The sequence below is a fragment of the Anomaloglossus baeobatrachus genome, unplaced genomic scaffold (genome assembly GCF_048569485.1).
Source record: "Anomaloglossus baeobatrachus isolate aAnoBae1 unplaced genomic scaffold, aAnoBae1.hap1 Scaffold_2869, whole genome shotgun sequence".
NCBI classification, from domain to species: Eukaryota; Metazoa; Chordata; class Amphibia; order Anura; family Aromobatidae; genus Anomaloglossus; species Anomaloglossus baeobatrachus.
Window position 1 is genome coordinate 42,490 of NW_027442329.1, and position 13,515 is coordinate 56,004.

The 13,515-nt window shown below is 49.4% G+C and overlaps 1 protein-coding gene and 1 pseudogene across 1 annotated transcript in view; both read right to left on the bottom strand.

Annotated features, from left to right (window-relative positions):
• Positions 1 to 1,087: 1,087 nt before the first annotated feature.
• LOC142266566 (uncharacterized) overlaps positions 1,088 to 13,515 on the bottom strand; it is a 75,827-nt gene continuing 63,399 nt past the window's right edge. The window contains exon 6 of the mRNA XM_075332310.1: positions 1,088 to 1,778. Within this exon, the coding sequence (XP_075188425.1) occupies positions 1,107 to 1,778 (672 nt within the window). The 3' untranslated portion in view covers positions 1,088 to 1,106. The remainder of the gene's footprint in view (positions 1,779 to 13,515) is intronic.
• On the bottom strand, positions 10,552 to 11,610 carry LOC142266568 (hydroxyacyl-coenzyme A dehydrogenase, mitochondrial pseudogene; annotated as a pseudogene).

A 13,515-nucleotide genomic window follows, 5' to 3' on the forward strand; every position in this document is an offset into this window, starting at 1 on the left:
TACTGGTATGGGCTGTTATTGTCAAAGATGAACTTGTGAGACCTTTTCAGGTTGAGGATGGAGTGAAGCTCAACTCCCAGACTTCTTCAAGCAGTGGTACAGGAAGAAGTCGGTATCGTTCAAGAAAAACATGATTTTCATGCAGAACAATGCTCCATCACATGCATCCAATTACTCCACAGCGTGGCTGGCCAATAAACGTCTAAAGGATGAAAAAATGATGCCATGGCCCTCTTGTTCATCTGATCTGAACCCATATAGAACCTGTGGTCCCTCAGATGAACTTGTGCGACCTTTTCGGGTTGAGGATGGAGTGAAGCACAACTCCTAGACCTACTGCCAGTTTCTGGGAAGACGTCTTCAAGCAGTGGTACAGGAAGAAGTCGGTATCGTTTAAGAAAAACATAATTTTCATGCAGGACAATGCTCCATCACATGCATCCAACTACTCCACACCGTGGCTGGCCAGTAAAGGTCTAAAAGATGAAAAAATAATGACATGGCCCCCTTGTTCACCTGATCTGAACCCCATAGAAAACCTGTGGTCCCTCATAAAATATAAGATCTACAGGGAGGGAAAACAGTACACCTCTCGGAACAGTGTCTGGGAGGCTGTGGTGGCTGCTGCACACAATGTTATCTTAAACAGATCAAGAAACTGACAGAATCTATGGATGGTCGGCTGTTGAGTGTCATCATAAAGAAAGGTGGCTATATTGGTCACTACTTTTTGGGGTTTTGTTTTTGCATGTCAGAAATGTTTATTTCTAAATTTTGTGCAGTTATATTGGTTTACCTGGTGAAAATAAACAAGTGAGATGGGAATATATTTGTTTTTTATTAAGTTGCCTAAAAATTCTGCACAGCAATAGTTACCTGCACAAACAAATATCCTCCTAAGATAGCCAAATCTTAAAAAAAAAAACCACTCCAACTTCCGAAAATATTAAGCTTTGATATTTAAAAGTTTTTTGGGTCGATTGAGAACATAGTTGTTAATCAATAATAACAAAAATCCTTTAAAATACAACTTGCCTAATAATTCTGCACTCAGTGTATTCACAACCTGAAAATAACATTTTCCACATTCAGAACATAAAAATGGTTTATTTTGTGTGATTTTTTTGATGGTAAACAAGCTGTGATTTCCTAGTAAAACATTCACCACATTCTGGGCATGAAAACGGCTTCTCCCCTGTGTGAGTTTTTTGATGTCTAACAAGGTTTGATTTGCAGATAAAACATTTCCCACACTCTGAACATGAAAATGGCTTCTCCCCTATGTGAATTTTCTGATGTTTAACAAGGTCTGATTTCCGAATAAAACATTTCTCACACTCTGAACATGAAAATGGCTTCTCCCCTGTGTGAGATCTTTGATGGTAAACAAGATCTGATTTCTGAATAAAACTTTTCACACACTCTGAACAAGAAAATGGCTTCTCCCCTGTGTGAATTTTCTGATGTTTAACAAGGTCTGATTTCTGAATAAAACATTTCCCACACTCTGAACATGAAAATGGCTTCTCCCCTGTGTGAGATATTTGATGGCAAACAAGATGTGTTTTTTGAATAAAACATTTCCCACATTCTGAACATGAAAATGGCTTCTCCCCTGTGTGAATTTTCTGATGTTTAACAAGACCTGATTTCTGAATAAAACATTTCCCACACTCTGAACATGAAAATGGCTTCTCCCCTGTGTGAATTCTCTGATGTGTAACAAGGTCCAATTTCCAAATAAAACATTTCTCACACTCTGAACATGAAAATGGTTTCTCCCTTGTAGGAGCCGTTTCATGTCTTACATCCCTTCTGTAACGTTTATTTTGCTGACAATGCTGTGATAAATCAGAATTTTGGACTTGTTTGAAAAGATCAGATGATAAAGCTTTCCGAGGAAGTACTGGAGGTATATTTGGAACAACAGCATGCTCTTCATATGTATCATGTGTAATAGTTTGATCATCTATTTTAAATTCTGAAGATATTAGAGGTCCATTTGAACTCCTGATACAGTCATCAGCTAAAAATAAACACAATGTTATTATTTATTAATGATATAATTTGGAAAGTAGATTAATATTTTTAAACCATAACATCAGCAAGATGGGCTGCAGTGTGTACATCGCCCAGGCTAAAAACTAGTACTCTACCAGGATACAGCTAAACCCCTGCTAAAGTGGAAGCATCACAGGTGCAGGAGGAGCAAATCACACACACACCTCCATGGAATGGAGGGGGGAGACTGCTAGATGATAAAACTGCACCTGTGATGCTTCCACTTTAGTGGGGGTTTAGCTGTATCCTGGTAGAGTACTAGTTTTTGGCTTGGGCGATGTACACACTGCAGCTTATCTTGCTGTAAGTATTACTTAATTTTTGGAGGATATGTTCCTCTTTTTGTTGCTATTTTTATATTTAGTGTAGGAACCTACAAGCATGAGGTCCCGTGACGAGTGTTGTAGGCTTACGTTTTATGGCCATAAATACCAACAAAAACCTCATATTTTTTTGTACAGGATACAGCCAGGCCCCTTTCTGTTGGGCATTGCATTGTAGAGTGTCTGTCCGTGCATGATACACAGTGGGGTAGAGCTTGGCAGCCCGCCTGATCTAATAGTATGGGCGTCACCTAATAGGCTGCGGGTTTGTGACTGTGTTATCTGCATATGTGAACAGCCCTCTATGCAAGCCACTAGTGTGCAGTTTTATCATCTAGCAGTCTCCCCCCTCCATTCCATGGAGGTGTGTGTGTGATTTGCTCCTCCTGCACCTGTGATGCTTCCACTTTAGTGGGGGTTTAGCTGTATCCTGGTAGAGTACCAGTTTTTGGCCTGGGGATGTACACACTGCAGCCCATCTTGCTGTAAGTATTACTTAATTTTTGTAGGATATGTTCCTCTTTTTGTTGCTATTTTTATAAACCATAACATCAGAAATAAAATTAGGAAACAAATTATTCTGAATCTGTTTTACAATTTCGAGATCTAAGAGTTGAGCGTCTCCCTGCGCTGCTCACAGACATCAAAGAAGTTAGCAAGTGTCGCGGGCGGAGGGGGCGCGCTCGCCACGCTCGGGTCCGGGGCTTCTGCTGCTGCTGCTCGGTGGCTCGAGCGGTGGGCCGGACCCGGGGACTCGAGCAGCGCTCCTCACCCGTGAGTGAAAAGGGATGGTTTGTTTAGGGGGAGAGTTCATGACGCCACCCACGGGACGTGGTGATGATGGCACCACCGCTGCTGGTGACGGGGATCCCGGGAGAGATGGTAGGGAGTAGCTAGGATGTTGTCCCCTCCGTGGGTAGGGGTTGGTGTTCCCGGGGCCCGGTGATGTAACGGGGAGGCTGGATGGCTGGGGTGCAGGGTTGCAGGGACAGCGCGGCGCGGTGCCAGGCGGCACTGGCGTACTCACTCAGACAGAAAGTCACAAAGTCTCCGGTAAATTAAACGGCCAGATGGACGGGTCCCGCAGCCGGCTGCAATGTTGTTGTGCTCTCCCCGGACGGCTGATGGTGGCTGTCTTTCCCTGCACCTGTGTAAACTGTGTTGACTCCGATGGTTTCCCAACGGTAGTCTGCTCCCTGGCGTATAGGTACTGTAGGAGCCCTTTTGCCCGCAGGCGCTGGCCCTTGGATCTCTAGCCTGTGGCAGTGGCTATATATCCTCACGGTGTGGACTGTTGCCTTCTGTCGGGACTTGGTTGTTAGGAAACCCCTGGGGTTCCGGTCACTCTCAGATTTGACCGTTGTCGGCGTCTCCAAGCCTGGTCGGGGTCCGATGGCCCTGCCTGTGTGCTTAACTTCACTCCGCTCCCCGGTTCGGTACCGGTGGGCCACCGCCCAACCCCGGTCTTACGGTTCCGCAGAGATCCGTCAACTCCTGCAGACGGCCACCACCATCTGCCAATCTTGCTGTCAGTGCCTGGGCTCAACCCAGACACTTGCAGTTTGTGTCCTCTCACTTTTACCTCTCAAACTCATCTACTGCTTTTCCCGCCTCCAAGCCTGTGAACTCTTCGGTGGGTGGGGCCAACCGCCTGGCTCCGCACCACCTGGTGTGGACATCAGACCCTGTAGGGAGGCAACAAGGGTTTTTGTCTGACTGTTGTAACTGCCTAGGGTGGGGGGGTGTGTATGTTGTTAAGTGTGTGACTACCTGGCTAGTCCAGGGCGTCACACAGGCAGAGTGCCAGAATGTGTAATTTCCACAGATCCTGATGCCGCCATGACAGTTGGCGATGCCTGCAAGCATCTCATTGTGACATTGATCCACAACATAGACAATTTCAAAAAGGGTTTTTTTTCGAAGATGAAAATAAAATAGAGAAAGACGCCAAATATTAAATGGGTTTGTCCGGGACTGTAACATTGATGGCTTAACCAAAGTAGGTAACAGGGTCTTGCTGTCTGTGCAGATAAACATTAGGGTTCTAAATCATGAAGACCGGCGATGTATAATGAAAATTGATGTCAGGGACTAGAGTGGGATTTCTGGCATAGGGAACATCGCAGTTTGTTATGAATTAGAGAAGTGGTGACATCACACCCTTCTTCTGGCCAAGCTCTGCCCATTTTGGCAAAGCTGGTTAAAATTGGCGTGAAACCTCCAAAAGTTGCACAATTTCTTTTTTGTACATTCATTTATTATTGACTGTATAATGGCTATGACGTATCTGTCACGCTCTCCGGTCCCCGTGGCCCGCTCCACGGTTCCCGTGCCCCGCTCTCCGGTTCCCGGCGGCGTTCCCTGCTCACCGCTCCGGTCCCGGCTTCCTCTTCTGCACCCTCCATGTGTCCTGCTCCCCGCTCCCGGCGCCCCTCTGCGACACGGGACTCACAGCCGGGCTCTCCTGCTTCCTCTGTACCGCTCCCTGTACTGGCTTCTGGCACACAGGCCTCGCGCATGCGCATTAGGGCGCGCGCGCGGTCATTGACCCTCTCTTAAAGGGCCAGCACCTAGAAACAGGAAATTGCATAGACAGGTACAGGGTATATTAGGATTCTCTTTCCTGGTGGGCGGGGCCTGTTCTACGTGTTTAGTAAGCTAGGAGTTCAGGTCCCCATATTGCTGTGTCCAGTATTAACCCCTGTCTGTCTCGCAGAGCCTGTCCTGCCACACCAGCCGGTCCTGACCACGTCCGCTCCAGTACTCCTGACGGTGACTTTGGCAGATGTTCCACCACCTCTTCAGCTCCGCCAGTCTCAAGTCCCTGGCTCCGTTTGGTGACCAGTCCTCTCGCTCAGCAGGTTCCGGATTCCGCCTGATCCTACAACCCGGCCTCGGACCCTGAGCCTCGTCACCCGGACTACCGTCTAGAACTCTGTGTTCCCAGCGACATCTACTTTCCAGCTCTCATACGGACTGTCTTGCTACCAATAGTGCTTCGGCTGCCGTGCATCAAGGCCCTCTGGCGGGGTGACCGGTCTAGCTGCCTCATCAGGGGAACCCGGTGTACGGTCCAGTGTTTCCACAACCCGGACGTAACAGCTAGAACAGGCCATGGATCCCGCCGATGCACTAGCAACCCAGCTGGCTGGATTACAGCAGGAACTCGGACGACAACGTGAGACCCAATCCCGTATGTTGGCCTTCATGACATCCGTGGACACCCACCTGAATACGCTGCAAGCGACTGCCACGTCTCTGGCGACTCAATTCACGTCCGCAGCTCCCGTGGCAGCCTCCTCGGATACTTCCAAACTCCGTTTGGCCTCACCACCCCGGTACGCCGGAGATCCCAAGACCTGCAGGGGAGTCATAAATCAGTGCTCCCTCCATTTCAAGCTGCTGCCGCACCTTTTTGCCTCCGACCAAGCCAAGGTCGCGTTCGTGATGTCCCATCTAGAGGGAGAGGCACTGGCCTGGATGAACCCCTTGTGGGAGAAGGAGGATCCGGTAACCACCAACATCCAGGAGTTCCTGCAGGCTTTTCGTATTACCTTTGACGAGCCCGGACGCGCCTCTGCGTCCGCCTCATCGCTCCTCAGGCTACGTCAGGGGACTTTGACGGTGGGCCAATATGCTATCAGTTTCCGCACCTTGGCCTCAGAGTGGAACAATGAGGCCCTAACCGCCGCCTTCTGGGAGGGACTCTCGGGCCGTATTAAGGATGAGCTGGCTGGTCGTGACGTGCCTTCCACCCTGGATGCCCTGATCGCTCTAGCGACCCGAGTGGATCTTCGCTTTCAGGAACGATCGAAAGAGGTGTCCCGCGAGAGGCGTCCGATACGGCACTCCTCCCCACCACTGAAGTCCATCGCTCCCCAGTCGGCGTCATCCGGCGCTTCAGCCCACGAACCCATGCAGATCGACCACCTGAGGCAGTCTGAGCAACGCAGAGCAGAACGACTAGCAAAGGGTCTCTGCTTCTACTGCGGAGATGGCACACACCTGCTACGCTCCTGTCCCGAGAAGCCGGGAAACTCCAAAGCCTAGGCTTGGTAGGAGAGGCCACCCTAGGTGCTGGGACTCTCTCAGACTCCGTTACATGGATTGTTCAAGTGACTACAGAAGAGAACCGGTTCACGGCAGAGGCGTATCTTGATTCCGGAGCAGCAGGCAACTTCATCCAGCAGGCTACGGTGGATAAGTGCCAGGTGCCTGTTCTCCCACTAGAAAAAACGCTGGTGATCGCCTCTGTAGATGGGAGACCCCTCTCTGACACCGTCTCGTTGATCACCAGGCCCATGGAATTACGGATCGGTGCCCTGCACACCGAGAAGATCACCTTCTACGTCCTCCCACGCATGTCTCATCAGATCCTGCTGGGACTTCCATGGTTACGGGCACACGAACCGTCGGTCAGCTGGAGTACAGGTGAAATTACCCGATGGGGCTCCTCCTGTCACGAGAGATGCCTGAAATCCATACAGCCCATCCGACGACCTCCGGTTCCAGAGTCTCTACCAGGACTGCCTTCCGCCTACTGGTCCTTCACGGACGTGTTTGATAAAAAGGAGTCAGAGATACTACCGCCTCACCGTCCCTACGACTGTGCCATAGACTTACTGCCGGGAACTACGCCTCCTAGAGGAAGGATATACCCCTTGTCCCCTGCTGAAACACGGGCCATGTCCGCCTATATCACCGAGAGCCTGGCAAAGGGGTTTATTCGGAGGTCTTCGTCCCCTGCCGGAGCAGGGTTTTTCTTCGTCAAGAAGAAGGAAGGTGATCTGCGCCCCTGCATTGACTACCGGGGATTAAACCAGATCACCGTGAAAAATAAATATCCTTTGCCACTCATCCCCGAACTATTCGATCGGCTCCGAGGAGCTCGTGTATTCACCAAGTTGGATCTCCGTGGGGCTTATAACCTGGTTCGCATTCGCTCTGGAGACGAATGGAAGACCGCATTCAACACTTGGGATGGGCACTACGAGTATTGTGTCATGCCCTTTGGTCTGTGTAATGCTCTGGCAGTCTTTCAAGAACTGGTGAACGACGTGTTCAGAGACCTCCTCTATGTCTGTGTCGTGGTATATCTGGACGACATCCTGGTCTTCTCTCCGGACCTACAGACCCACAGAGAGAACGTGCAGCTAGTACTCCAAAGGCTTAGAGAGAACCGCCTGTACGCCAAGTACGAGAAGTGCGTTTTTGAAAAGTCGTCTCTTCCTTTCCTGGGTTATGTAATCTCTGACACTGGCCTGCAGATGGACCCACAGAAAGTGTCTTCCATCCTCAACTGGCCTCCTCCTTCCGGGCTGAAGGCCATCCAACGCTTCCTCGGCTTTGCAAACTATTATCGTCAATTCATCCCGCACTTCTCTGCCCTGACTGCGCCTCTCTCTGCCTTGACTAAGAAGGGAGCTAATCCTAAGGACTGGCCACCTGCGGCCGATGCCGCATTCTGCTCTTTAAAACAGGTGTTTGCTTCTTCCCCGGTTCTCCATCGCCCTGAATTGAACCGACAGTTGACCTTAGAGATGGATGCCTCCTCCTCAGGGGCCGGGGCAGTGTTAATGCAGAAATCCTCTACCGGGAAGATGGTCACTTGCGGATTCTTCTCCAAGAGCTTCTCGGCACCCGAACGCAACTACACCATCGGTGATCGAGAGCTACTGGCCATCAAGCTGGCCTTGGAGGAATGGCGCTACCTCCTGGAGGGAGCAGTATATCCTGTGATCATCTACACGGACCACAAGAATCTGGAGTACCTACGGTCAGCCCAAAGACTGAACCCGCGACAAGCCCGCTGGTCCTTGTTTTTTGCTCGATTTGATTTCCAACTCCATTTTCGGCCCGCGGATAAGAACGTGCGGGCAGACGCCTTGTCTAGGTCCTTCGTGCTCGTTGAGCAGGAGGAGGAGACGTTCCAGCCCATCATCAGCCCCAGTAAAGTTATTCCGCTGGCTCCTGTCACTCTGGCTCAGATTCCCCCTGGGAAAACCTATGTCTCAGATTCTGACAAACAAAGAGTCCTACACTGGGGTCATGCCTCAAAAATCGCCGGCCATGCTGGTCAGAACAAGACTTGGAGTAAGATTGTCCGTCACTATTGGTGGCCGTCCCTCCGTAAAGACGTCGCAACCTTCGTCTCAGCCTGTCCATCTTGTGCCCGGAACAAGACACCCAAGCACCTGCCATATGGACGTCTTCTGCCTTTGCCCATTCCTTCCGTTCCGTGGCAACACATTGCAATGGACTTCATTACGGACTTACCCTTGTCCTCCGGACACACGGTCATATGGGTTGTGGTGGACCGTTTCTCAAAGATGGCTCACTTCGTTCCCATGGCCGGGCTGCCCTCTGCCCAGGAGCTCGCTGACTCCTTCATACAACACATATTCCGATTGCATGGCTTTCCTACACACATTGTGTCTGACATAGGAACTCAGTTTACCTCGCGCTTTTGGAGAGCTCTCTGCAAACATCTGGGAGTAACTTGGACTTTTCTTCGGCCTACCACCCTCAGTCGAATGGCCAAGTGGAACGGGTCAATCAGATCCTGACCTCCTTCCTGCGCCACTACGTCAACATCCATCACGACGATTGGTCCACGCTCCTTCCTTGGGCTGAATTCTTCCATAATCAGCAAATCAGCGAGTCCACCTCCAGCTCTCCCTTCCAGGTCGTTTACGGATTTCAGCCTTCTGTCCCGTTGCCAGTATCCTCGGCTTCAGATGTCCCCGCTGCAGATGCCCTAGCCCGGGACTTCTCTGCTATATGGAACTCAGTCAAGACTTCCCTAGAGCGTGCTTCCTTGCAGATGAAGAGACATGCGGACAAGAGGCGCCTGGATCCCCCGTGTTTCTCCCCAGGTGATCTGGTCTGGCTTGCATCCAAATATGTCCGACTGAAGTTACCATCGTACAAGTTGGGTCCTCGTTACATCGGGCCGTTTAAGATCATCAGCAAGATCAATGCAGTCTCCTACAAGCTGCAACTCCCGACCACGATGCGGATACCCAACTCCTTCCATGTCTCCTTACTCAAGCCTGTTGTCCTTGGTCCCTGCTCCGCTGGTCTCGGTACTTCTCCTCCTCCCATCGCTGACGATGACATCTATGCGGTAAGGGATATCGTGGCCATGAAGACTGCGCGAGGTCGCCAATTCTTCCTGGTGGACTGGGTGGGTTATGGTCCCGAGGATCGGTCCTGGGAGCCCCGGGAGAATGTTGGTACTCCTCTGATACGTGCCTTCCTGTCCCGGTTGCGGGGAGGGGGGCGTGGGGGAGGGGGTACTGTCACGCTCTCCGGTCCCCGTGGCCCGCGCCCCGCTCTCCGGTTCCCGGTGGCATTCCCTGCTCACCGCTCCGGTCCCAGCTTCCTCTTCCTCACCTGCACCCTCCATGTGTCCTGCTCCCCGCTCCCGGCGCCCCTCTGCGACACGGGACTCACAGCCGGGCTCTCCTGCTTCCTCTGCACCGCTCCCTGTACTGGCTTCTGGCACACGGGCCTCGCGCATGCGCATTAGGGCGCGCGCGCGGTCATTGACCCTCTCTTAAAGGGCCAGCACCTAGAAACAGGAAATTGCATAGACAGGTACAGGGTATATTAGGATTCTCTTTCCTGGTGGGCGGGGCCTGTTCTACGTGTTTAGTAAGCTAGGAGTTCAGGTCCCCATATTGCTGTGTCCAGTATTAACCCCTGTCTGTCTCGCAGAGCCTGTCCTGCCACGCCAGCCGGTCCTGACCACGTCCGCTCCAGTACTCCTGACGGTGACTTTGGCGGATGTTCCACCACCTCTTCAGCTCCGCCAGTCTCAAGTCCCTGGCTCCGTTTGGTGACCCGTCCTCTCGCTCAGCAGGTTCCGGATTCCGCCTGATCCTACAACCCGGCCTCGGACCCTGAGCCTCGTCACCCGGACTACCGTCTAGAGCTCTGTGTTCCCAGCGACATCTACTTTCCAGCTCTCATACGGACTGTCTTGCTACCAATAGTGCTTCGGCTGCCGTGCATCAAGGCCCTCTGGCGGGGTGACCGGTCTGGCTGCCTCATCAGGGGAACCCGGTGTACGGTCCAGTGTTTCCACCACCCGGACGTAACAGTATCAATGTTTGGAATCAACGGTACAAAAGGATGTTGATCAAATAGAGAGTCATGACTGTAAGGCACTAGAGTGTTAATAAGTGCTGAGAAAACCGTGCAATGTAAAAGCAACAACGGTCATCGTAATCAAACCAAACAAGAGACTGTAACAATATAGCTCTGCAGTGCAGCCAGGCAACCATCTGCCTTTATAAAATCCTTCTCCGGTCTTCTTTCCAAGCTTATTGTGCAATTCACTGGAGGCAAAAATGGGGTTTTCAGGTTCCATCTGGTACCAACCATCAGTGGTGTATTTACTAGTGTCAAGACCAACATAATCCAAAAGCTCAAAAGGACCCATTGGGTAACAGGCTTCCAATTTCATTGCAACATCCATGTCTTCCTTAGATGCATGACCTCTTTCATGAAGATGCACGAATTCCATTAGGTATGGTACCAGAAGACGGCTAACAATGAACCCTGGGGTGTCCTTACATGACACAGGCATCTTTCCATGTGTTTTACTGAAGTCCATGAGAGAGTCAGAAGTCGTTTGGCTAGTCATTGGTGTTTTAATGACCTCCACCAGCGTCATCATTGGTACTGGATTAAAGAAATGCAGCCCTCCAAACTGATCCTGCCTAGTTGTGGAGTTGGCTATGTCAGTTATTGCCAATAAGAATGTGTTGCTGGCAAATATGGTGTGTTCTGGTGCAAATTTGTCCAGTGTCTTGATTAGTGCGTTTTTCACTTCCAAGTTTTCTATTATGGCTTCCACCACCAGATCATTGCTGTGCACCACGGCCGCTGGGTCTGTGCTTGGGATGAAGTTGCTGATGAACTGTGAAGCAGCCTCAGGCTTGTCCCCAAACATCTTCTCAGTGACCCTTTTCAAGCTGTCTTCAATACTTTTTGCAGACTTTTTCAAGATGTCATCAGTCTGGTCCACTAAAACAAAAGTGTGTCCGGTTGCTGCAGCTACCTGCGCTATCCTGACACCCATCAGACCTCCTCCGATCACAATCACATGCTTGATGTCATCTTGATAGTCAGCTTCTTCTCGGTGGTGCTGGAGGTCATACATTTCACTATGAGCTACCAGCAAGAGGAGACCCTGTCTGCTTGTACTGCTGGGAGCTGAAGGACATACAAGTGATGTCAGCACAGTGCACTGTGATGATTTAGTTGCACAATCTTTTTTCACAACTCTGTGTTGCACAAAAAAATTGATTGAAAAGTGATTTCTGACAGAATTCTGGCATAATTGCTTTGAAGAATCAGGGTCTAGGCGTCAAATCTCCTTCTGTAGGTGTCTCTAATCCTTCCAGGGTAGTTTGCCAGTAGTTCACATTCTCTACAGCAATAATTTTATTAGATATTTTTTGGTAGTTTAAAAATTTGGTATCTCAGTGTGCGGCTGTAACTTTTTTTTTCCTATTATACACACACACACACACACACACACCTGTCTCCACTTCAGCTTTATACTCCTGCAATTAAGAGACCTTTGGTCACATGACGTGATGTCAAAAAGGTTCTTAAGCAGTCCTATAATCGATATATAAACACTGGGGCCGCTAGGAGAATGGGGGCCCTGTGAAATTGCCCAATTTGCTCTCCCTTACACCTAATACCAGTCCTGTATGCCAGCCTGTGTCCTGTTCAGTTTTTTTAGATTCATGCAATTAAGAGACCTTTGGTTACATCATGTCACATGACTTCATCAAAGGTCCTTAAACAATCAACTTCCGAATGCAACTGATGAGGTCCTTAAGAAAGTGGGGTTCCTGAGAAATTGCACAGTTTGATTCCTCCTAACACTAGCCCTGACTGTAACTAGGGCTTATTTTAAGGGAAACAGGGTATTCATGAACCCTCTGCAGGTCTTTGAGTTGCCTTCACAACAACATAGAGAAGGGACTAGAAACAAACAGCAGAAGAAGCAGAAGCAAAGAAAATACAGCTGAAAAAACCAGAGCAGAAAGTCTAAAAATGTAAACACAAAATTAGTTCAGAAAGTACATGAGTAGATATCTCTTACTGGATAGAGCTGGAGGAAACACATCCTGAGGAACATCGGGATCTTCTTGTTTACAGTCCTGTGGGAGAAGAGGACGGGGACATCTCTCTGGTGTTGTCCTCTTACTGGATAGAACTGGAGGAGACACATACAGGGACTGAATTCATTCCTTACATACAGATAATTATAGGCAGTGGCGTAACTAGAGTGCGATGGGCCCCGGTGCGAAATTTAGACCTGGGCCTACCTCCGGACGTTGGTCAGTACAGTTCTAAGTCATATATACACATTATTGTCTCCCAGACTGGGCCCTATTGTGACCCAAGGTGTGGGCCTATCCTGGTGTGTATATATACTATATACATACTTATATTTATCCCAGTCTAGTGTGTGTGTATGCACTGGATGTATATATATACACATATATATAATATATATATATATATATATATATATATATATATATATATATATATATATATACACATCCAGTGCATACACACACACTAGGCTGGGAGATTATGTATATATATATATATTTATTTATTTATCCCAGCCTAGTGTGTGTATGCACTGGATGTATATTATATTATATTATATTATATTATATATATATATATATATATATATATATATATATATACACACACACACACACACACTAGGCTGGGATTTATATATGTATTTTTTATGTAGGTATGTATGATATCGCGCGCGCAAGATATCAAAGTCCCGGCGCTTTGTTTGTGACGTCACCACGCTGGGACTCTGATGTCCTGCACGTTCACTCATGCAGCAGTGCAGGGAAATCATATTTCCCAGTATTACCGCAGAGGTTAACTATATCGGCGCGCTGTATGCGCCGATATAGTTAACAGTAGCGCAGCTCCGGTTGGGCGTCCTCTGAGCACGGGGCCCCCCTCCCCCGGTAGCTGCGCTACTGTTTGAAAGTAAAGTAACAGCTGAGAGGAGCCGGCTGTTTCACTGAACGGCGTGCGCCAGCCGCGGGCCCCAAACCTGCCCGGT